Below are 26,427 nucleotides of genomic sequence, written 5' to 3'. Positions count from 1 at the left end.
GGATCCCCCCCGATGAAGCGCATCTCCTTTGCTCTGTGCAATAATTAATCGCCATGTGCAGAGCCGAGTTGCGGCTGACGTTTGAAGTTGCATTCATATTCATTGGGGGTTTTGCGCATGCCTAGCGAGCGTGGGCGCTTGCTCTGCGAAAGCCCTGATGTTAGTGCATTACTGAATAATGCATGAGCTTAGAATACAGATGAGTCTGACAGTAAGCCCATCGGTCCTGACATCGTAGAGAACTCTGAATTTAAGTGAAAACGGGGGGAAACAGTCAAATTGTCAATAGATTTACATACTCTTGTATTAAGATGTTCAGCCTATCACCACACAGCTGGAGCAATCTCTAGTTTTTAACTGAACAGAGCTGTGCCAGCTGGTTGCTCGGCCAGTTGTGTGCCTCAGCTGGAGGGTCAGTGCTGCTCGGGCCTGATGAATACAGGCCTCCCCTGAACCCGATTATGATCCTCCTCCAATCTGATTATTATGCATACCAGGGCTTTGACCTTTCACCCCGCTTCCACATCCTCTGCTGCACTGAGCCGCTCGGGGACCGGGGGGTGGGTTTGCGCTGCTGTTTGACAGGAGTTGATTTGAGTAAACTCATCAGTGTTTACTGCGGCCGTGTGTGTCGCTGCTATAAAGGGTGGATGACATTTAATCAGGAGGAGCACACGCCTCTCTTGGGAATGGTTGTGATATAATATGATAATGAGCGCGTGCGGCTGGGTAGGTAGTGGGCGTGGCTTTAGAAGGCCATCTGAGGTGCCATCAATAAAGTCAGTGGGAAGCCTCTCTTGAGCATGTGCCTCTGTTTGCTTAGGGATGACCCCCCCGCCTGCTGTGACGTCTGGGCAGCTGACCTTAATGCGCCCACACACACAAACGTGTCACTTCCATGCAAAGTGGGTGGTAGTGAAAACAGAAGCAGACAGTTGTACAGGCACACCAGAAACATGCAAGATGCTTGTGACATCGCATACGTTTAAAACTAAAGTAAGGACATGCATTATTGTGCATGATAAAGCATAGTCGTTTGTTGCCCTAATGAACTCGCACCAGGCCATTCATGCTGCAATATGTCACAGTGGGTCAGAGCTTCTTACGGTAGCTTATGTGCTGTAGGAACGCTCTCACTTTTAGCTCCAAAGCTTTCTTTTCACCATCAACTGCTCGACAGCACAGTGGAGCTGAGCCTGCTTACATCTCACTAAAGCTTTGAGTATTTTCTCAATGTGTTTGAGCCCCTGTAACCTCTACTTCTATGCTCCATCACTGAGTAAGCCACGGGGGCAAAGTTTCAGGCTTAACACAAGTGTAGATTATGCATGTTTTTCAGGCTCTGGATCGCTCTTAATAACTAAAATAAGCATTTCTGCAAATCCCATCATATTTACTAGCTTTTCTCCCCTCTGGTTTAGTTCCCTCGAAAGTGCTGCGACCCCCATATGGCAGGAGACTGTACTATTGATTAAATAGAGACTCAATATAAATAAAAATGTTTTCTCCCTTTCTCTCTCTCGCACTCTGCTGACCTCTATTCCACTCTCCACCTTACCCACTATGCACTTCAGTAAAATGCACATGCACTGAATTTCCTTCTCAAATGACTCTTCCTACAAAGTGCAGAGGGGTCCCCAGATGCTATGACACCAAGCACAGGTCAATATTGCTTTTCTTTTTTAAAACTCTGTCTTTGCTTCTCTTTCTAAAACCACTGGCCTCCATTTCGCCATCTCACAAACATTGACACGCTCATATTTCCCACCCCCACCCTCTCTCTCCTCAGCATGTCAGTGTGCCTTTATGGCGCGTTTCCACTGCAGGCCTCGCTCGGTTTGGTTAGGCCTCATTAGGCCCGGCTCACTTAGAGACCATGTATCAGTCACAGTCGAATGCCTTCCTCATACCAAGCTTTAATTCCACCATGTCTATCTATCAGATAAACAAAGAAGTAGACGGGGCTCGCCATGTTCCATTCAGCTTGCAGGTCTCAGGTGATACTTCAGATAGCTAATGAGTGAAAACACATTTCATGTCCTGTAGGCTCTGCCGCACGTCAAGGTCACGTCAGCCTGAGTTAACTCTAACTCTACCAAGCCCAGCACATCCCAGGATTACCTTCAGGAGAGACAAGAAATGAATCCTAGATGCACTGCAGTTCAACCCCCCCAGAATAGGTTTAGACGGAGCAAAGGAATAATGAAGCTCAGGGGCCTATTGCTACGGTCACAGCTAGAATGTGGGTGAAAGCAGATCTGCTTTTATCCTGCTCTTCGCTGCAAGCAATCGTCATTCTATGCAGCCAGGTCACACTTTTGAATGAGACAATTAATCTAAAAAGGGAAAGGAACCTTGCGAGTGTGTGTCTGATGATTCTTTGCCTAGTGTGAGTGTATAAAAGCCCACAGGGTGAACGTGTGTCTACATGCACTTATAGTGAATTAGTGATTTTGAGGTCATTTGGATGAGAGTGGAGAACTGTTGGTGTGAGCACATTTACACCCATTATCTGCAGTGAATGTGTAGGCCTGGTGTGTGTGTGTGTGTGTGTGTGTGTGTGTGTGTGTGTGTTGATGATTTATTAGGATCCATTGATCCAGCATGGAAAACCTCTTTGGTGCTACGAGCCAGATGCTTCAATCAAGATCGAGACACTTTCAGAGCTGATACCAAAAGGCAAATATTGTTCGGGATCAATGGCACATCTTCTAAATGTGTTTTAGAGACACATCCCTCTCAAGTCATCAATCTTTTACACATGCGACTCGGGAGGAAGCCGTCGTGGGAGTCAGATTGAATGATGGTGGGGGCTGTGGCCAGATAACCCAGAAAACATCTGCAGGATCAAGTGTCAGTTATGAGATACTCGTTGCATTTTTTTTTTTGAGTAAAATGTGTTTATCACACTTCTTCTCCTTCCGTCTCATTCAGTTTTTTCTTAAGTTCATTTTTCAACCTTTTCTCTGTTTGTCTTTCTCCACTGCCCACCGCCTCCAACTATCGCAGGACAGGAGGTGATCCGTCATGGCATTTATGTCACAAGAAATAATAAGGCAGTCGACATCAGCACCCGAGAGCCTTCGAGGAGTCCTGTTACATCAGGCTCACGTCAGACGATAATAACAGGGAACAAAGAGCAACCTCACTTAGATCTCTTTACCACTCCACTCTGACCTTTCAGTAATCAAGGTAAAACGTCAGGGCTGCCGTGACAACAGAAATCCTGCTCTCATGTCCCCTGAAAAAATGAAAAATGCAGCATCGCACTCTCCTTTCTTCTCATGACAACAACTACAATGGCCTTCCTTTCATTAGCTTTGTCCTCTGAACTCTTCTGACCTTTTATACTAAGCCCAACGATGCGGACCCCCCCCCCCCCCCTCAGGTGTTTAATCCAGCCATTTGAAAAGGCACTAAAATTAAAAAGGGAAGCCTGACAGCTCCATCCACTGTGTCCACGAGGTGAAAAAAACAATCATGTTTATCATTTAAATGAGCAACACTTTAGGCGATTGACAAAAGCTCAACATCACAATGTATTGGTTTGGGAGGGGACATGGCCAAAGCAGGTACATCGCCTCAGGGTGACCGTAGTTATGGAAGAGACTAGAGGCAACACACGTTACTGTGTCAGCACATCCTGGGTGGGGAAACACTGGAAGCAATCATGTGATGCTGAGGTGGAAACACATTAAATTTTTTACGAGTGAGATTGGAGTGTACACAGAGAACACTTCTCTGCGTTTTTATCAGTGGCTTTGCTCGATCATTTCCTAAGGAGGCGGGCAATGGAGACCCCATTCATACCTAATTCACACCAACGGTGTTTCAGGGCCGGTTCGGAGCTGGAGCTTGAAAAGCACCGGGTTTTCCTGTTCACACCGCAGCGGAGCAGCCTCTTAGCTCCGGAATCCGGTTCATTTCGAGCACCAAAAAATTGTCCGGCCAGAGCAAAAGCACCACATACGTCACGCTTACGTCGAGGCGGGGGCAGGGGCGGGATCAACTCCTGAACAACAACAAAAAGCCGGCGTTTTATCCAGTTTGTACGCAACGATGGAGAAACTTAACAAGCAGCAGTGGTCCACTGAAGAGACCAGCTACCTACTGGGAATCTGGTCTTCTGAAGAGGTACAGAGGAAGCTGGAGCACAATAGGCCATTGTTGTTGTTGTCTGTGTCAGCTGTGAGGGGTTTCCGAGCGGTTTGGCTTTATGAAGCAGGCACGCAAACGGTTACGTCATGACGTAAACCATGACGCAGCACCAGTCGGACTCTGGGCAGTGTGAAAAGAGCCGGAGCTAAACCGAAGAACCGGTTCTGAACCTGAAAAGCTTTAGCTCGGAGCTTGAACCGGAGTTGCGTTGGTGTGAATGAGGTATATGAGAGCATAATGGCAGCCATCACTGGAGGCACAGTCCTCTCAAGACATGAGATTGAATGTAATGAAGTCATGCCTGTTAGAGTGCGCCTCCTTACAGTTTTACTGGCTCTTTGTGAGGATGTAATCCTGTAGACTGCAGCATAGCACTGAAATGTGTCTTACCAGTGCTTGGGGCTAGCATTTGAGCCTTTGCCATGAAAGCATGTCTGGGAGGTTTGAATGTGATGTCAACATCCAGCTGACATAATGTTCCTAAATGGTAGAGAATTAACTGCCCGGTACAGAGGAAGAGCTATTTTACACTTAATTAAATATCCACATCTGCAGATTGTTGGAGTGATGGCATTATTGATCAATACACAGTCAAATTACATTTTGTAAGCCTTTCACAAGCTGTTTTTCATCCGTACTGTTCTCATAAAAACTCTCACCCGAAATACAATGTAATAGATTACAGAGAAACCTTATAGATATGCCGGAGCGATAACACCTACTTTAAACCAAACACAAAGGCAACCGTTACAGCAAAACTGTCAGTTGCATTAAATGATGAAATTGAGTCATTCAATCAACTTCTGGACTTAATATGATTACCCATAATGCCCAGAAAAGAAGCACAGTCCACCATTGGTGCTGAGTTTACTCTCATTAAGCCTTTCTCCTAACGGATTTTAGGCCTCCTTTCTCACCATTCTTGCCGTCTCCAAGTGCTCCCCCTTTCTCTCCCTGCCAAAGCTTTAGGGCTAATTTGAAACCCAGGAGACAAAGGCGTCTTTCAGTCCTGTCAGTCTGGTCACAGTGCCAGCCAGTGCCCAGGCTCCCTCCATTTGCCTGCCACACACAGAAGCACCATTAGAAGGGTGTCATTATCTCATATACATGGGGCAATTTACACTCTAGCCCCTTTTACCTAGCCAATTAGAGCTGGCCAGAGCCCGTGGTGCTGCTTTAGGGTGTTTATAATGGGAATACCACCTGCAGGAAGGCCCTAATGCAAACCAGTGCACCACCAGTTATACCAACAACACAGTATAAGCTAACCAGCTATCACTACAATCATATTTCTCTTACATTTTGGAATAAAAATATAAGAAGTAACTAGCTTCAGGTGGGAGATGTAATGTATTTGTAGAAAGAAATAACATTCAAGTTGAGTCTTGAATGTCTGCAGGCAGTAAAATGTGTATTCTGCTGCAAACACATGTCTTGGGGAGGCACATCTGGCTTTTATTATTCCCAACTTAAACCAACATAGATGCAGAGCTGAGCATCAGCTGACCTAATTATAGTGGAATTGGGAGCTTTCCGGAACTTAAGTCGTTTTGAGGGACAAGCCATTTAAAAGTATTTTTCACTAATCTCAGTCAGAAATGCGGCTGACATCTGTTTCAAGCAGTGACTCGCAGTAAACAGCAGCGATTCAAGCAGCTGCCCACCAAAGAGCTAAGACTCACTTTAGAGGGAAGCCCTTTTTTAACTCGCCGCCCTCCCAATTACACTGGAGTTACCAACTTGAGCTTCAAAACAGAGGACCCAGCTAAATCTGCTGTGCACAAACACAGGAAGACTTGGAACATTGATGGGTTCAACTACCACATGACAAAAGAGTTATACACAGAAGAAGACATGAAAAAGTGCTCAATCTCATACTGCGGGAAGATGATTGGACCATTCTAGAGAAGCAACTGGAGTCGGTGGACGCGCCGGCGCGTCCAGGTGCGCATAATTTTACGTAATTAATCATATATTTTCGATTATAAGGAGTAGAAACATGATTCAGATATCCGCGGAATCGCTGGAAGGGTAGCTTTCCAGCGGTGTCTCCTGTGAGACTGTAACCAGGGCACAGCAGCCAATATGGCCGCTCAAAGCAGCTTGACTTTACACTGTGTGGGATTGGTGGATTCGTGTGTCCGTCAAGGAAATCTCGGCCGGCAGCCATCATGGTCTGAAATGACTAATGGACATCGAGAACTCACTAAGGACCTACCCACCAAGAAAAAAAAAACATAAACCACGTGTCTCCCATCAGTTTAGGTCTGTGTGGAGAGAGAGAGAGAGAGAGACAGAGAAAATGGCTAAAAAAAACTTTACATTTGCCGACTTCGCTAGAGATTTTTTTCGCTAGCAGCAGTGAAGATAGAGCCTCAGAACCTGAAGTCTTCGACTCTTCTGAAGAAGAAGAATACAAAGACAACAACAAGGATCCATTTGGACATGGGTAAGTGTAAATATTACAGTAATAGTGTACTGGCAATGTGTGGGGAATACCGCGAAAATGAACAATAGGTTTATTGATATATATTTTTTATCGATAGTCATTAACTTTTTCTTGGGACAAAATAGACTCCATTAGCAAACGTTTACTCTGTGTTAACGTTATTTTGGTATGTAAAAGTGAGATTACATGTGGAGATGATTAAATTAATCATTTATTCGTCCCACAACGGAGACATTTACAGTGACATGTTTTTGCCATCGATTATTTTATCATACTGTTCTGTACAGATGAGACTTTGTCATAGATTTATTTATGTGTGCCTGTTATTATTTTACCGTCCTGTACAGATGAGACTTTGTAATCAGATGTAGCCTATGTATATGTGTGTGTGATTTTATACTGAAGTAAAGTAACTGGAAATGTGTGTGTGTGTGTGTGTGTGTGTGTGTGTGTGTGTGTGTGTGTGTGTGTGTGTGTGTGTGTGTGTGTGTGTGTGTGTGTGTGTGTGTGTGTGTGAGAGATCGAGAGACTCCTTCTGCAACCTCCCAAACTTTCTTTTTATGTGTGCATTGTTATTTGTGCTTGAGCAACATTTTACTTGAACTTTATTTCAATGAAATTAGTTGTAATTATTGTCCTACATTTTTATTTGTTTTACAGAGATGTTTCACAGCTGTCTGGGCCTAGTGGCCCACAGGCGGTGTTTATCCAGCAGCCACAACATCCATCTGTGCCGGCCCCCAGGTCAAGATCTACTGTTGCTCAAGGGCCTTCACCAGAGCCATCACCACCAAGGACCAGCATCACTACAGCAGCCTCCACCTCCATCTGCGGCTGCCACCAGGTCAAGATACACCTCAGCACAAAGGCTCCACCACAGCCATCACCTTCAACCCAGCCAGAGTCACGCTTTAAAAAAAGCCATATTCTCTTTTTACTCCACTTTTCTCTCGTGGTGGTCTCGTATAGCACTTGTACACCCCACCTACACAGCAGCCCATGCACCATCACACCCACCTACACAGCAGCCAGACCCACTGTCTTGGAAGACAGACAAAGACCTCGACACTGTCTTGACATTTATAATGAATAGTTGGTTGAAAGTTCTGATGTTCAATTTTGTAAATAGTGAGATTTTCCAGTTTCTTATATTTATAATAAATTGTTGGTTGAAAAAAAAAAAGGTTGAATGCTCAATTTGTATTTGTACACATCACATGAACCTTGGTATGTAATATGAAGTCATTATTCAGTCCTGATGTATCTCAGTCCCTGCTGTGGTGAAAGTAGAGTGATAAACACCTGTTTTACTCAAAATTCGAATTACATTTTTTTCATTTTAGAGATGAATTATACATTTATATACAGTGTAATTCATATATTTCACTGCTTTTGTGATCCTAAGACTTTGGTAACCAAATCTAAAACACCAAAACAATTCGATCACATGAGTACATTTGAGTTTTCACAAGAGTTTTGAAGATTTTCCGAAAATCGGATGTAACATTTTAAGCTTTTGAGCTACTTATCTCATCAAACAGTGCTCTAAGGTGAGTCATTTGCATATATAGCAATACCAGAGATTGTCCTGAACATTTTGATATTTAACACATGGGGTGCCATGTTAGAAGAAATACATTTAAAAAGGGGATTTAAGAAAACATCAAATTCGAGAAAATACCCTTAGACTCCAGAGGGTTAAATGTAGTCGGTTCCTTCTTTTCTCAAGCTACTTCAATCCAACCTACTTAATATTCCAGCCTTTGCTTGGGTGTCAAGGGAGCATAGACCAAAGGAACTCTTTTAAGGTGAGAAGCTCCCTCCGCCCTCCTGTCACACTGTTCATCTCTTCTCATCCTTTATATCTTCCTGCCTGTACGTACTGTACTTCTTCAAAGCTCTGTTCTCCTCTCAGTCTGCGTGATTTTAACCTGTACTGCTATTCTGTTCATGCAATATCCTCATCACTAGCTTCATCAAAGAAAATCACACACGCATGGCCATTGGCAAAGACACGCAACCCACGCTCTGCACTGCATTGCACGCTCGTCTCTTTCAATGAGGTCAATTAGCTGTGCATATATGTAAATGGAGGCTCTGAATAGGTCAGACATTGTCCAAAGTGGGGCGCAGACAATAACGGTTAGCATTACGCTAGTGAGGAAAGATTAAGAGAAAATGATATAATGTGTATGGGTATGCCCTGATAGGGAGGCATGGCTTAATCTCGTTTATTTATTTTTTTAAACATTTCAGTTAACAGACGGTTGGCAAATGACTAGTTTGAGGTTCACTTTTTTTATAACGAGGCATGGCACTAATGCTAAAGGTGGGGCAACAGGTTAAGCACTACTGTCATTCACCAGTTTATACAAATGTGAGATATTAATAGTTTATTATGTCATGCCTTCTTTTCTTACAGAGCATGTTTCCCATGGTCTCAGTGCTTTCCCTGATCTGTAATTATAACTCCACCCTGCATCACAATAGTGTTGGAGGATCATATTAGGCTTAAAGGCAAGATGTTTTCCCGTGTCTTAGCATGTCAGAAACGTACCAGCTGCTGACTGCAATCACACCCTTAATAACACAGGCTTGGACAGCAAAATCAAAGTGATTATTATGACAGAGTCCATCTGTAAAAAGTGTAAAACTCTATGCCCCAGTTTCCTCCTGCAGGCTCACAAACACAGGGCTTGAGACTGATCAGTGATAAATATCTGTTCTGTTTCTGCAGCTTCAGACAGATATAAACATCGACAAAGACACCCGTTGCTCTTGATAGCTGCAGGCAAACAAGACACAGCCCTTTGCTTCAACTAAGAAAATAGCTCATTTTCAAAGTAATGACGTGAGAAAATAGCACCACGATACAGTGTCTTCTATTGAGCAGTAATATTCTGTGAAGTGACTTTATCCGATCCTGACCTTTCAAATGTCATGTGTGTATTATTAACATCCTTAAATACTTCTAATATTTCTGGAATATGTCTGATTGTGTATCTCCGACTCTTACCTCTCTCATCTCCTGGATGATGGTGTTCATGCGCTCATTCTCAGACTGGGTGTTGGTGAGGATGTTGCGTGCCTGGCGGACCTCGGTCTGCAGCTCCAGGACCCTCTGCTCGTAGTAGGCCTCCTTACTGGCCGACTCCTGGATAAGAGACTCCTCGCGGCTCTCCCCATCCGCTGCCACCTTCCTGTGGTTGGAGTAGGCTTGTCCAAAGGCCTGGAGATACAATGAAGGAGGAGAAGCGTTTTTCAGAATGTGTTTTTAATACATCGTTAATGATATTTAGTGGCCAGACGACAGATCTATGTCAGTCAGGGGATTGAAGCATTAACAGGCTATTATATTTTTACAATCGGGATTTGTAAAAAGGTTCTTTAGTGATTCAGCTATTCTTAAGTGACACTAATCTCTATTACTATGGTTCAGCTAGGGACTGGGGCTAGGATAACCTCCCAAAACCCTGCCGTCGCCCCGTAGAGATAATCAGTTAGGCTCCATCTGGGCTGCATCATCCCATCTCCCCCCCCCCGCATCACTCCCTCCCCTCCCCACACAGCGCTGGCCTCCCCTGCACGTGCTCGGCACTGACTCCACAGATGGGAAAGGCAAACAGTAAAAGTAGAGCAAATGCACGAGTGACTGGGTGATGATGAGAGGCCTGTGTTCTAATGCTCTTAATACCTCAGGAGATCATAGCAGAGTACGGCAAGGTCAGCAGATATTAGATTTTTACGGATTGCCCGAGGGGGATGAAATTCATAAAGATTACCTATAAGACAGAAAGAAAGACTATGGAAGACATATAGGCTAAGGCTTCTACCTTCTGTAGGGGATATTCTCAGTTCAAGTCTAGGGGGAGTCTTGGAGTTTCATTGTGCAAAATGAAATAAATATATAATGCTGGCTTCATTACATTACATTTAGCTGACGCTTTTATCCAAAGCGACTTACAATACGTGCGTTCGACCAACAAAATACAAACTTCAAGAAAACAGAATCATATAAGTACATCAGGCTTCATAGAGCAAAAACATTTCAAGTGCTACTCAACTGGCTTTAGATAAGCCAGCCCTTTATTAGTATATAAGTGCTTTGTTAATAGTTCTATCGCTCGAAGTGGAGTCGAAAGAGATGAGTTTTCAGTCTGCGCCGGAAGGTGTGTAAGCTATCTGCTGTCCTGATGTCAATGGGGAGCTCATTCCACCATTTTGGAGCCAGGATAGCAAACCCACGTGTTTTTGCTGATGGGAACGTGGGTCCCCCTCGCAGCGAGGGTGCAACGAGTCGTTTGGTTGATGCAGAGCGGAGTGCACTTGCTGGGGTGTACGGTTTAACCATGTCCTGGATGTAGGAAGGGCCAGATCCATTCGCAGCATGGTACGCTTCATTTTGATCTTAATTCTTTGATTTCCTGCAAGGCACCATCATATGAACATAGACTGACAGTGAGGAAGACCTGCAGCAGAATCTAGGTTAGGTTACTATACGCCTTCCCAAAATAATCATCCCCCTGATTATAGATTTCATTTCCACTCCTGTAACCACCGGTGATCGTGTAGAAAAGTTGATTCTCATCTCGCCTCACAGCTCGAGTGCAGGCAGTAATCTGAAATCACGTGAGGCCCTGCATCTGACCTTGTTTTCCGCTGCAGTGCAGTCTCTTCTCTCTGACATGCTACGCCCATACATCTGCAGGATTTTCTCTATTTGACTGCCTATCATACTAATCCCAGTAATTCCTTTAGAGGAAGGATAACTTGGACATTTGCATTAGTTGAACTGGCCTACTTGCAGGACTTGGAGTTTCATAAATATGTGAGTGTAAAACTATTTCAGTGGGTTACAGATGTGCGTGACATCATGTCTGGTGCGGTGGCTACATTATCTCTCTCACTTTCCAGGATCCAGCGAGCAAGGATGAAGAGATAAAACCTCAGCCTGGGACACAACACGTTTCATTTGGAAGCAACGGCAGATTGAAATGGTGATAACTGAAATGTGATTGTGTTAGTTCTCTAAAGATTGCCTTTTCTTTGGACAGATAACCTGAATTGTGTTTGCAATAGATAGAATACGGTAACTACCAAGCCAACACAAGAGCTGAAATGAGTTGCTTAGGCAATGAGCCAAATGACAGAAAATAATTGGAGGGTGATTGACAAGAATATGTTGTTGTTATAAAAGTTAAAAAGCATTTTGATATTTGTTTGCTTCGCAGTTGAGGATTTCCTGCTCTTCTTTGAGTTATGTAATAGTAAACTAAACATCTTGAAAATAACAAACGACTGTTCAGAACATGTATAAACATCTAGATACGACTTCTGGGAGGTGCTTAAGTTATCTTGAAGCCAAGGTTCACTAGACATTTATTGACAGGCAAAGTGAGTCAATAAAACACTTACGTCAGTAACTCTAGATAAAATCTGTTTAATAACTATTCTTATAACTTCCCCACAAGCTTCTTCTTCTCCTAAAATCACACCAACAATCAGCAGGACACTGTATTTGATGAGGAAGTCTTTGCAGGAGACAGGATTAATCCAATCAGAAACAGGGGAATCCCATCATTATAATCTTGGTGAATAGTGGACATTGAAGGGACTCCAATCAGTCCAATCTAAGAGGCCTGTCCTCTGAACATAAAGTACAGCCCCTAGCCAACACCCTCTGACCCAAGGCCTTTAATCTCAGCTACCCAAGCGTGGGTTTAGGCTACATTTGGGGGAGGCTAAATTACGGACGCACGCGACCAAGCCTGTAATCCCATAGTGAGCTGCCCAACCAATGCATAATTCATCTTTAGCTTGCCATATGTTGCGTTTTTTGTATACATTAGACATGTAAGCGCTGTGGGTTATTAATCTCTTGTAAAGCTAATCAAAGGCAGATCTTTGGTCATTAGCACGCTGTCTGGACTGGATTTCCCCACAGAGGGCTACGGCTAACATTAACGCTTCATAAAGGAAAGTCAATAATTCAACAGATTTATCCCTCGACAGACCCGAATGTCTGATTCCAGATGAGTGCACGCATTAGGGGGTGAGGTGAGACACCCTGCCGGGCTCCTCTTCAGACTGTGCTCTGCCATGTGTAGATCAAAGCACATCATCGGTGATCAAAAGCATCATAGGATTGAGCATGATTGATAAAATGAGACGCCTCCGAGTTCTTTTTCTCTTATTTCCATTACTTCCCCACATTGCTTAAACTAAAACAAAGGACCTGACGACCCTAGTCATGAGATTAACACATGGAAACTTTCAAAAGGTTAAAAGAAGACTCACGTGGGTGCATGACTAATTTAAGGAAGGATGTTGTTGCTATGCCTTAGTTCGAGGTAGCCTGTATCAAAACACTGGTTTCTCTGGTAATGAGGCTTATATTACACTCAATCTGCTATCTGTGGGTTTACCTTACAGCCAAACAAATGTTGCTACGGCAGCGGGCCAGCTTGTGTGTTTGTTGTCAAATCCTGAACATGTTATTATCATTATATCGTCCCGTCATCTCACAAAGTTCACTGATTAGAAGGTGAGACGAATCAGGATTTACCAGTCATCTTTCTGTTGTGCTGTATGATCCCTGTTCAGAAATAGAAGGGGAATGCTAAACACTGGGTTCCTCAGGCTACAGCCCTGGTGGTAATGTCCAACACCTTACATGGTGGAGGATGTTAAAGCAGAGAGATTGTAGGTCACTGTTGGTTTCTGCGCTTAGAATTCTCCCGCGCATGTTTCTCTGATCCATTGATTCAAGGGCACAAGGGAGACGGGCTTTAGGTCTCTGACAAGTAACACACAGATCGATACTGCAAGTCTCGGAGCCCCTGTGGAGCACAAGTAAAGCACATGTATAATTCTATTTTTGCTTTCTTTCCCACTGGAGAGCAGTGTTTCTGTGGCATGAAGTGAGAAGAGGTACATTCGGAGATAGACCAATAGATAGGACTACTAAAGACTATCTGCAGCAGAGAATATAAAACGTCTGTACAGGGCTGGATTTAAATAAGAGGCCAAGAGTATTTCAAACAATAGGGATGAGTCCTCTTGGAAAGCCTTGCATTTAAACCCAAAAGGGAATCTCTTTGGATTTGGGTCTGATTATTTTATCTCTGGTCGGGCTATAATCTTGTCATTGTCAAAGTTTCCATTCAGCTGTCTGTGGTCTTCAGTCTGGATGTATTAAGAAAGTAAAGCCAGCTTCAAGAGGAGAGGCAGTAATGCAAACAGGATAAGACTAAGTGAAGAGTCAGACAGCTTATTATTTGTTGCCGAGACAGATTGAAAGAAGCTAAACTAAAAGTTAACCATTTCTCATAGAGCTGTACTATCAGGGACCCAGTCAAGTATTTTATGTTGGTTGATACATTCTCAAATTAGATAGAAATACAATATAAGGCATGCATACACAACAAAACAAACCGGGAGACATGTGCCGATACAACCTTCGGGAGCATACAACTGAGTTCCAGATTCAAAACAAAATGGAAAAGGCTAACCTTTAAATGTATAAGGACAGAATAAATAGAGAGTAAGATGGCTTCCCCAAGGAAACACTGATTTTGAGGCATAATGCTGACATGATTATCCCACTAGATGATCCCAGATAGTAGGAGGACATACTAGACGATACAGCCTCCAGAGGCAGACATGTGATATGCCTTGTGGACTAGGGTGGGCTGACGTTGGGCTGACGTTTTCCGTCTCTACAGCCGCATTCTTCTGCTATGACAAAGAGAGCTTGTGACTAATGCTGAACAATATAATGCTATGTCATTTTGATCAGTTTAGTTAATCATACAGATAGAGTAGTGGTGGGGTTGACCTTGGATGCCAAAGCAGTGTTCAAGCAAGTATGTGATAGCAGAGGAGGAGCGGTGGGGCAGGATTAAAAAAAAACAACTGGATTTGTTTGCCTCTTGAAGCACTCCCTCTGTGTCACGATCTCTATTCACAAGCCACTATGCAGCCAGCCACGTTGAAGGAACAGATTGCTTTGAGGAGTGTGTCGACGACTCTATATTTAGTTGTCCATTATCAACTTTTGATAATAAAGATCTCTTGGGGCAGCACATCACATGAGTGACCTAGCACAGCGGGTTCACCTACTATTCTACCGTCTCACCACACGATACTTCATTTAGTTCTGCAGCACTTAACAGCTCACCATGTTTTTCCATCGTTCTGTATAACGTTATTCTCTGAGGAATGTAAACCATGTCACATGGCAGTGTCTGCTTGTTTTAGTTAACTCAATTGACTCAAAGCGCTGTTGCTGATTAGTGCATGTCATGCCAAGGCCAATGACAAGTTGCTTTAATGACTAACAGAGAAGCTAATTATTTACTTCAGACTTTAGTCTTCAGTGTGTGAGAAATTGAAGAGAAAGACTTTCATCCCGCGAGAAATGACTGGCTGTGAATTCTCCTCTTCATGCCTCAGGGACAGTTTCTCACCAATTCTGAAACTCTAAAATGTGTACCTTTCAAGTAGGGATTTACTACAGCAAAATCAGTAGAATAAGCTGTCATATTTAACACTTACATGTATGTGTTATATGTGTCAAACAGAAGGAGAAAGGAGAGGGAGAAAGGAGGCGAGAGGAATATGTGCGAGGGAGGCAGAGCTATTAGCTGTTGCCTGGCACTGAGCCATATTGATTCACTGCATAGCACAGAGCCGTTGGCTTATTATTCACACACAGGCCTGGACAATATCACAGACCCAACACATACACTCATCCCATTTTCCCTGGGTGCCTTGCAGTCAGCTACACTGCAGCACCTGGTGTTGCCATGTTGGGGAATGTTCTTCCTTCGGAGATAAAGGGGGAAAGAGGCGAGTGTTCAAAGCCTCGTAGGGGCTCCCCCAGCACTGTATGCAACTAATGCTGGCAACACGGAGGCGATGCACTGCATGCCAAAGGCAAGGAATACACTACAGAGAATATTGGAAAGCAGAGGCTAGAGAAAAATAACCACATGCGAGTTTACAAGACATACATTTCCTTAAAGAAGAAATTATTTAGCCGCGAGTGTACTGGCTGAGCAGTATACTCTCATCATGCTTAAGGGTGTGAACCAAATAGAAAAAAAACAAGAAGCTTTTGGATCTCCCGAATTGCAGGGAAGGACAGAGAAAGAGAACACACACACACACACACACACACACACACACACACACACACACACACACACACACACACACACACACACACACACACACACACACACACACACACACACACACACACACACACACACACACACACACACACACACACACACACACACACACACACACACACACACACACACACACACACACACACACACACACACACACACACACACACACACACACACACACACGTATACATCACTTCAGGGGACATTACATTGACTTACATGCATTTCCTGGAGACTTATCCTAACCTTAACCATAACCAACACATGCCTAACCCTACAATTAATGATTCCCCTTATGGGGACCTCCAATTTGTCCCCATAAGGGAGGTGAGTCCCCACACGTGACTGTGTAAACAGATTTAGGTCCCCACAAGTATAGTAATGCTAGGACACACACACACACACACACACACACACACACACACACACACACACACACACGCACACACACACACACACACACACACACAGAGTACTAATCAGACTCATGAGGCCCTTTACACGCCTCACTGCAGAAGTCATCTTCAACCATAAGAACCCCTCAGAATAGCCTAATTGGGCTGCAGGAGCTCAGTGACACAACATCTCTACACACATGTTCTTTGCTTACATCAGGCTGCAATGATTAAGCTCTGGTTACTGCTTTCATCAGATCTCGCAGGGGAAAACAACACTTCATATTTTATTCCGACTTCACGCATGCTACTTATCTGAATTCAGCATTAGAGACTCCGTCTGAAGTCAGCCTTTGGTCAGAACAGACCTCAAGTTCAAACATGCTTTGTATTCATCATAAAGCCAGGAGCTTGGAGAAAATACAATCTGACAATCTGTCAGAAACCGAAGGGTATTAAAGCACAGCGGTTCTACTTTTGTCTTCGGAATATATTTCTTATTTACATAAACAGATGCTTCCTTGTGAATGAATTGACTGCTGTTAATCAGTTGTATTGTCCAGCAGCTACATCTGCAACAGAATGGAGGAAAAAGCCAATGTCTCAAGGGAGAGCAGAGATTCAATAAGGCTGATACATGGCACAACCATATCAGCGAGTCTGAGTTACTTATCATTGTTCTTCATATCCTGGCAATGTTTCATATCACATTGGCTCAAGGCATTCACAACGCAATGACAGCCTTATCAACGCCTGTCTGTTGTCCGCCTGTCGGTTCCCCTTTCTGCCTGACACTGTGGCTGGATCACATCCCTCAGGTCCACGCGCCTGCACCCCAGGGGAACAGCCGTTGTTATGGTAACTATGGCAATTACAGTGACAGAGCGGGAGGCGGTCAGTCGAGGCTGGACACCAACCCAGATGGCGGCTACAGAGTACAGCCTAGCACGGCTAACTCTTCTCTGGCATCGGTCCTCAGGTCCCATACCTCTCCCATTTGAGATTAGTTTGCACAAAGAGCTTGCTGGTCTTCATGCTTTGAAGTCTTTATTTGTTTGCCAATTGGTCAAGCCTACATCAAAGTAAACACACAACAGACCAAGTCTCTGTTGGGTGGGTATGACAGCATATTTCCTAAAGGAAACTGCTCCCTGTGGAGCCTTTACGTACCACCTCCTCAGCTGAAAAGCCCCTCGCTGTTAGTAGGGGAGCAGCTGGCCGGCCGGGGCCAGGCACACACGCACACAAACATGTGATTACATTTTCTTACAAGGTCCAAGGTCGTGTTTGCAGGAAAAGGGGGAGGTGAAATACACATTGACTTTGATTGTTTGTGTTTTTATATATGGTTAGTGTCGGTGGGATTGTTTTCAAAACTATTCACTTTCCATCGTTAAACCTTAACAACACTCATTTATAAGAGTATGCAATTTTCAGACTTTAATGCGTTTCCACTCATCGCCCTCGACTCATCCATTAGTGTCGAGACATGTCTAATCAATCAGGAGGAAGCATTGACAGAATGGGGGAGGGAAAGCTTAAAGTGCCTTCTTCGCTGAGGTCTTTCCTCTAAGGTGCCTTGTATGTTGCCACTTGAATGCAACTTTTCATCACTACTTATTACATTTTGTCCCTCTCATAATGGCTGAAGTTATCTTCCAATCTCGTTCTCATTCCCTAACTGTCCTTTCCTATCTCCATTCACTCTCACAAACCCAGAGCAGGGTCTCTTGGGCTGGTCCTGCCTTTGCTGGTGGCCAGACACAGACTAATGACCTCCCTTCCGTATTTGCAGTAATTAAATTCTGAATGTGACTGAACGCACAATCTCTACCAGTGAGGCTACATCTTGGATCAGGGTGGCAAGCCTTCCATATGAGGCCATGTCAGTTTGTAGAGAATGAGGTAAGTGCTAATAGCCCCTCAACCTCTCTGCACATAAGAAAGAATAATAATAATAATAATAATAATAATAATAATATTCTCTTTCCAGGTAGTATTGAGGCCTAAATATAAAACAGTATATTCATAGAGCAGACATTTTCTATGGTTTGTATTTCATAATAACTTCTTTCATTCCCTTTTCAAAACATACTTGGTCAACTCTACAATACCTACTCTTCCTATACATCTCTCTCAAACCACAGAGTGTGCAAACAAAAGTATGGAAAGAGATGAAAGATATTACAAACCATAACCACAATGCCCTTTAGTCCTAAACAAATGCTGGAAAACACCCTAGGGCTCTTTTATGTGATGCATATTTATTAAGCGCTGTGGGAACAACACAAAAAGAGATAGCTGGTAATTTTCTATTAAGCACTTTAAACTCATTAAGCCAGTTGATAGAGGAACTCTTATTCTTCTACTATTTATAACGAGAGTGAGCTGGTTCCCACAGGAAACACCGGCATTGCCCAGTGCCCCTCCCATCCAAACGCGTCTTCCTTTCTGGGTCTGCTATCCCCATTTCCCAAGGACCCCTGAGAGACTGGCACACATCCAATTAAAACCCCTCTTCTCCTCGCTCTCTCTGAGCCCAAACTCTAATGTTATTATTTCTGTACAGGCGACCCCCTGCCTGACTATACAACTCCGTCTTCTCATCTCCCCTCCCTGTCACCCCTTTCCCAATTCCTCCCTCTCGCTCCCCTTGTCTACCATGCCTCAGGGTTTCAAAGTGTGGGCTCCAAGAGACTTAGACACACTGCAACAAGGGGCCCAGACCCACTAGCCTATTTACAATAGGAGCCTGGGGAAGTTGGAGGAGAGGAGGAAGGTGGCGGTGGGCAGTTGGTAAAGAGTCTGGAGAACACTGCTGTTCTCTGATTGGTGGTGTTGAGGTTAAAAGGACCCCCAGGGCTGAGGGACAATCCTTTAAAATTGGGTTTGTTAATGTGAATAGATGGCCTGTTAAAAAAAAATATGTTTTCAGAATCTGCCCTCTGGTTTGATGAATTTAGGTGAGATGGGTGGCACTGCTCTGCCAGTTAGGAGAACATTGAGATGAGTGGACTTTGTAGAATTTCAGAGGAACCGGAGAAGGGTGTATCAGAAAGCACTCGTGTAAACAGAGACGCAATCGGTCTACATCTGATCTCCTAATGCTCTGAACCACAGAAACCCCAGGGACAATCTGCAGGGAGGAAAGGGCACAACAAAACTCATCTTTAGTTGGAGGATATGGGCGGGGCATGTCTTACCCTTGTGTGCATGTGTGTATAGCTGTGGGGGGGGTCCCACCATCTGTCCACTTATAGCTGAAACAAGCTTGCTCCTGCTATTTGTATATGTTAATAAGCATGCGATGCACCCCAACCTCGTATCCTTTGTTTTTAGAGATATATTAAACATAAAGGGATAAAAAAAACACTCAATATTATTTGTGTGTTTCAAAGTTCCGTTAAGTAAGGCGCACATTTTAAGGGTACATGTGGACATGGACATCTTTTGAGGCACACTACATTTAGTAAAAGCTGATTTTATACGGCTATTGAATGTAAGTTCCTGCAGCATAGTGAGTGTTAATGTTAACAAGGCAGGGAAGAAAAGCACATTCTTCTCAAAAAACCTGCATTGTTGAGAATGATTCCTTGTTGTACAGAGGTGACAATAAGTGCCTGATAAACTTGATGTGGTCTTTTCCTCTGATCCATTCAAAACATATCCGGACTGATACAGAGCCATATTTCATACACTTCCTCTCTGCTATAAAAAGCCAGACTCCTCACCAGTAAACAGGATGCAGAGCAGGGGGCAAGGACGAGAGATTCTGAAGTCATTCATCAGAAGGAAGAAAAAAGATTTGACAGAGCCAAGCTTCGCCTAGACTCAGCAAGAGGCCTTTTATGGTTACAGGAAAACCGTAGTCATTTGAATTGTCAGAAGACAACGCCATACATTAATTGGAGGGTGTCATTCTGTGTCAATTATATTGTTTAGATTCTGTAACAAAAATGATAGGAAGGTTTGTGGACAATCTGACAGTCTAAATCTTAAGACTCTATAACAGGAATGATGCCGGCGGGGTTCAAAACAAACAACTTGCACACGACCCACACTCTTAGCTGATTCATATGTTTATATAATACACCAGTGTCTCAATACAAATAAATATGACCCTACCTTGAACTGTTCAAGTTGACATTAACTAAACTGAATAGTTGTTCGTCGGCCAAAAGCTGATCAAACTACACAATAAAGACAGCTGGACATGTAGGAGAGAAGGAGTAAGTGTCCCTTGTATTTTTTTTTTATACATAAATCTATCTCAGTCCCGTTCACACACACTGGCTTCTTTGTTGACAGATTTATAGTTAACAGCCAAGATGTAGGAGAAGGGAAACTGGAGACTGGCCCATTGACTGAGAGAACCATGTTGTATTGTCGGAGGCATACAGCTATGACTATGACCTCATCTTCTGCTTTTAGCTGGCACTCCTGCCTGATCTGCCCCTGGTTTTCAGTAATTGGATTAGACTGGTAGAATCATGACCCTGCTGGGCTGCCATACAGCCTCTCTACGTGCACTTTTGACTTGTCTGAATGTTTAATAGAAATGTTTATCCAATGGTATTTCAAAGGTTATACATGTATATACACTGTGTATAATGTAGGCTTTGAAATATGGAGAATCCACTTTTACTGCAACCATAAGGCTGTGTCTGTTGAGTGTGATCTGATGACGCACACAACATTTGACAATATACAATAACCCCTTTGGCAGTCACAATGCTACAGCTAACAACATGTTCTCAGAGTCTTGTGGAGAAACTCTTTGGAGGTTTCAGAGAAGACTCCAAAGTCCCGAGTATGCTACCAAGTACTGAATATATGTTCCTTCTACACTGCCATTATTTGTATTTAAACATACTAGACAAACACTACACTTTACTCAGGCAACAACAATTGTGCAGCTCAATCAATACTCAGACCGGGAACACTCAAACAGTATTAATGCTCCAGAGGAAATGTGGCCTGTGCTCGAACTGTAGACGGATGCTGATGGCATTTTGTTTATCAGCGTTAAAGACAAAAGCCTTTAAAATCATTACGGATTAGCAGCGGGCCGTTTTACCTAAAACTGGGCGGAATAAGTCTTTCATTACTTTGATACCATATGGTCAGCCTTCTGCAACACAGAAGGCTACATTAGTCTATGTGATTGGATCTTGCGGATAGACCAGCCTGTCTGGACACATCACGTTTTGCAAAATGATTGTGTAGATCAGGCCTATTCAAATGGCGGCCCGCGGGCCAGATGCGGCCCAGAACCAACTCCCGAGTGGCCCAGCCTCTCGTGGCCAAATTCCTACACTAGTACAGACCATGAACGCAACACTCCGCGTTGCTAGAAACCACCAATTACAACACAGCACGTTTTTTGAAAGTGCATCTAGTGGTGCTAGTAACGGTGGTCCTATGATAGCAACTCTAAAACATGTCTCTCTCAACTCTGAAGTGTAAACAAAGACAAAACGGTCATTGATCTTGTGGAGCAGATGCGCGAGTCATTGCCCAAGTCAAGCTGGACCTTTTCGCGACCGACTTGAGTACGGGTCGGATACTGCATTTTCCGACGCTCCCCAAACACATCACATCCCCGGCACAAATCACGGATGTGATGACAGATTTCATTGCGAGGTTGAAAGAGAACTTTGGTCAATTGGATGGACTTGCTCTGCCCACAGAGGTGATGGGCTTTGTCAGAGACCCCTTCACTGTTGCAATGGAGGGGGGCGTATCCACCAGAGCAAAGGAAGTGGTCCCCTCCATCGACAAGGGGAAATGTACACTGAAACGTATTGACATGCATTCATCCGTAACCGGATGCCCCAAGCGCAGCGCACTAACGGGCCAGCGAAGTTTTGGAGTGATGTCAACAAACAGCAGTTCCCTTCGTTCAGAAAGTAGCGATCTGTGTGCTCAGTATGTTTGGATAAACATACAAATGTGAGTCAAGCTTTTCACACATGAACTCAATCAAAAGTAGCACTCGCTGCTCCCTGACAGACAGCACTCTTCACCAATGTCTTAGGATTGCATTGACATCCTATGAGCCAAAAATCACTGCTCTTGTTCAAAACTAAAAATGTCACTTCTCCCATTGAGAAAGTCAGCGATGACAAATCACACATGCGGTGATAGTAAGCACCTAGTTTACCATAGTAGACGTGTAGTGTAGTATTCATTCATGTTAGTTACCCTTATCATGGGTTTGTGCACTGAAGGGTTTGACAGTTATTTTTGTATTTAAATGCACTTTGTAATGTGTCTGGGTCGAAAAAAATTATCTGAATATTTTACTTCTAAAGCGAACACATGTAATGCTACAACTGTGCACTTTTTTTTTTATGCACTTTGAGATGCCTCAGATTCTGTTAAATTAATGCTAATTTGTTGTGTTTTTAATGCACTTTTGTTAGATGAACAATGAATACAAATGGCATGTTTTTCATCGCAGTAATATGTGTTGGTTTAAAATGTGTCATTACCCGCTTTTTACAGGCTGCTGAATGTCTGGCCCAGCTGAATTTTGTAGTTATAAAATCTGGCCCAATTGAATGTGTAATTGAATAGCCCTGGTGTAGATGATCTTTACAACAATTTTCACATCCCTATTGGGGTTGAGATTCATATATAGCAGAGTTCCAGGCCTGAAAGCACTAAGAGAACTGATGGATAGGCATGGCAGCCACTGGATAAGGCTACAAGGACAGCACAGAGACAATATGGACGTTTTGGAAGAGCACCTGACAGTCTCTGTCCAGCCTCACCGTGGCTATGGAGGCTTCTGAGTGTGGCTGGGCCTGGCAGACTCCTAGACCTCCGTAAGCCCTGTGAATAGCTGCTGCGATTCATCCTCTTACGCCCGGAGGGTAGGGGATTTAGGACTTTATTTAGTGCCATTTAGAAAGATTACCCCTTAACTGCAGACTTGTCGTCCAGTAAAAAAAAATGTGTAAAAAAAATACCCTGGACAAGCATTACCTATAGGTCACAGATGGAGCCAAATACATAGGAGATCTGAATGAACCATAAGGATAGGTCTACGGTTGTGATATACAGTCGGGCAAAAAAGTATTTAGTCAGCCACCAATTGTGCAAGTTCTCCAACTTAAAAAGATGAGAGGCCTGTAATTTTCATCCTAGGTATACCTCAACTATGAGAGACAAAATGAGAAGGAAAAAAAAAAATCCAGAAAATCACATTGTCTGATTTTTAAAGAATTTATTTGCAAATTATGGTGGAAAATAAGTATTTGGTCAATAACAAAAGTTCATCTCAATACTTTGTTATATACCCTTTGTTGGCAATGACAGAGGTCAAACGTTTTCTGTAAGTCTTCACAAGGTTTTCACACACTGTTTCTGGTATTTTAGCCCATTCCTCCATGCAGATCTCCTCTAGAGCAGTGATGTTTTGGGGCTGTCGCTGGGCAACACAGACTTTCAACTCCCTCCAAAGATTTTCTATGGGGTTGAGATTTGGAGACTGGCTAGGCCACTCCAGGACCTTGAAATGATTCTTACGAAGCAACACCTTCGTTGCCCGGGCGGTGTGTTTGGGATCATTGTCATGCTGAAAGACCCAGCCACGTTTCATCTTCAATGCCCTTGCTGATGGAAGGAGGTTGTCACTCAAAATCTCACGATACATGGCCCCATTCATTCTTTCCTTTACACGGATCAGTCGTCCTGGTCCCTTTGCAGAAAAACAACCCCAAAGCATGATGTTTCCACCCCCATGTTTCACAGTAGGTATGGTGTTCTTTGGATGCAACTCAGCATTCTTTCTCCTCCGTCTAGTTGAGTTTTTACCAAAAAGTTCTATTTTGGTTTCATCTGACCATATGACATTCTCCCAATCCTCTTCTGGATCATCTAAATGCTCTCTAGCAAACTTCAGACGGGCCTGGACATGTACTGGCTTAAGCAGAGGGACACGTCTGGCACTGCAGGATTTGAGTCCCTGGAGGCGTAGTGTGTTACTGATGGTAGCCTTTGTTACTTTGGTCCCAGCTCTCTGTAGGTCATTGACTAGGTCCCCCCGTGTGGTTCTGGGATTTTTGCTCACCGTTCTTGTGATCATTTTGACCCCACGGGGTGAGATCTTGCGTGGAGCCCCAGATCGAGGGAGATTATCAGTGGTCTTGTATGTCTTCCATTTTCTAATAATTGCTCCCACAGTTGATTTCTTCACACCAAGCTGCTTACCTATTGCAGATTCAGTCTTTCCAGCCTGGTGCAAGTCTACAATTTAGTTTCTGGTGTCCTTTGACAGCTCTTTGGTCTTGGCCATAGTGGAGTTTGGAGTGTGACTGTTTAAGGTTGTGGACAGGTGTCTTTTATACTGATAACGAGTTCAAACAGGTGCCATTAACACAGTTAACGAGTGGAAGACAGAGGAGGCTCTTAAAGAAGAAGTTACAGGTCTGTGAGAGCCAGAAATCTTGTTTGTTTGTAGGTGACCAAATACTTATTTTACCGAGGAATTTACCAATTAATTCATTAAAAATCCTACAATGTGATTTCCTGGATTCTTTCCCCCCATTCTGTCTCATACTTGAAGTGTACCTAGGATGAAAATGACAGGCCTCTCATCTTTTTAAGTGGGAGAACTTGCACAATTGGTGGCTGACTAAATACTTTTTTTGCCCCACTATATATATATATATATATTAGTGCTGTCAAAATTATCGCGTTAACGGCGGTAATTAATTTGTTGAATTATGTGCAGAATGGCCCGCCCCATACGTGCCACCAGTGGCAGCGCCAGGGTATGGCTGGGGTAGGCTACACCCATACCAAGAAATGGCTTAGCCCCACCATGAAAAATGATGTTAAAGTAAGCAAAATAAAGTCTGCCAACTCGCGGAGTAAATTGCACAGACAGCAGTTAGTCAGATTGATTTCAGTATCCACGGTTTTGAAAACTTTTGTCACGTAGTGATCGTCTTCTCAATAGAACATCTTTGATAACGGCGTGGTGTTGTTGCAGGAAGTCCCGACGGAGAATACTCTTGCTGTAGTACAGGGCAGAGCCATATAATAGTAATAATATGGCTCTGGTACAGGGGTGCACATAACTGGTACGCAGGTTATGTGCGTAATCTGAAATGCGTACCGTCACTTGTGTCACAAAGCGCATTTGCGTCCCGACGTACTTGTGAAGCTTTTCCAGAAGGCGGTTTAGATCACCGGAAGACAGAGTCGGTCTCCGTGTGCACAGACAGGGCTGCTGTTAACGTCGGTCTGTACAACGGAACTGTGCCAAAACTACGCCAACCGGCTGCGGAAGGAGACTCCCCCCATCACTGGAGAACTGCGCTAAAACAGCTGATCACAACGTTCACACTCTGTGGTCACGAAGTACTCCACTAGCCCCCCCCCCCCCCCCTCTGTTGACTTTCCTGAAGTACTCCCCGTTGATAGAAATCATGAATTAAGACCCCACGGTTTGATGATTGATAGGTGTGTGGGTTGTCTTTCATTTTGACATGCAGCAAAATGTTATAATAAACATACATACTGTATGTTAAATGGATATATCCGCCTGCTTTCATTTATCTTTCCATTCCCACAACAATATACATAAATAAATGGCATATTTTGGACATAGTTCGAATGGTGATTAATCGTGATTAATTAATTTTTAAGCTGTGATTAATCTGATTAAAAATTTTAATCGTTTGACAGCCCTAATATATATATAAAATAAAGAAAATAGAGATAATGTGAGTGATCTGATGCTGAAGCAAAGCTTCGTGTGGCAATCCAATAATATGAGAATATAATATTTATGACTCCTAATATAAGTGAACAGATGGGTTTCGGGTCCTCATATTTTTTTACTAACATCCAATCAGCATTCAATCTATTTAACATCACAGAAAAGTCTTAGTCACAACAGATAAATATAAAGATATATCCTTTAGTGATCTGCCTATTCAAAAAGGACAAAAGTGACCAATCCTTTCAAATGTAACCACAATGGGACGCCCCTCTCACTCTCTTTTGTCATACACTGTTCGGCTGGCATTTAACCCTCTCTCATCTATGACACCCAAGACCCATTAACCCCAGTTGGCTCAGGACACAAAGGGCCAGCGAGCCGAGCACAGAGGACGAGTTTTACTGAGCTTAACAATATTTATGGTTCTGATTGTCTGTTTGAATTCCACCACGCAGTACACAGCTGTCGCTACATCGATAGGAGCGTTGC

The 26,427-nt window shown here is 43.5% G+C and overlaps 1 protein-coding gene across 1 annotated transcript in view; it reads right to left on the bottom strand.

The window, feature by feature from the left end:
- The window catches only part of LOC117450136 (protein bicaudal D homolog 2-like), a 48,128-nt gene that overhangs the window by 16,435 nt on the left and 5,266 nt on the right, over positions 1–26,427 (bottom strand). Inside the window, 1 exon segment of the mRNA XM_034088184.1 lies at positions 9,624–9,836. Coding sequence (XP_033944075.1) covers positions 9,624–9,836 — 213 coding nt within the window.

This window comes from Pseudochaenichthys georgianus, chromosome 7 (assembly GCF_902827115.2).
Source record: "Pseudochaenichthys georgianus chromosome 7, fPseGeo1.2, whole genome shotgun sequence".
Lineage (NCBI taxonomy): Eukaryota > Metazoa > Chordata > Actinopteri > Perciformes > Channichthyidae > Pseudochaenichthys > Pseudochaenichthys georgianus.
This window is presented reverse-complemented; position numbering and strand designations above follow the sequence as displayed.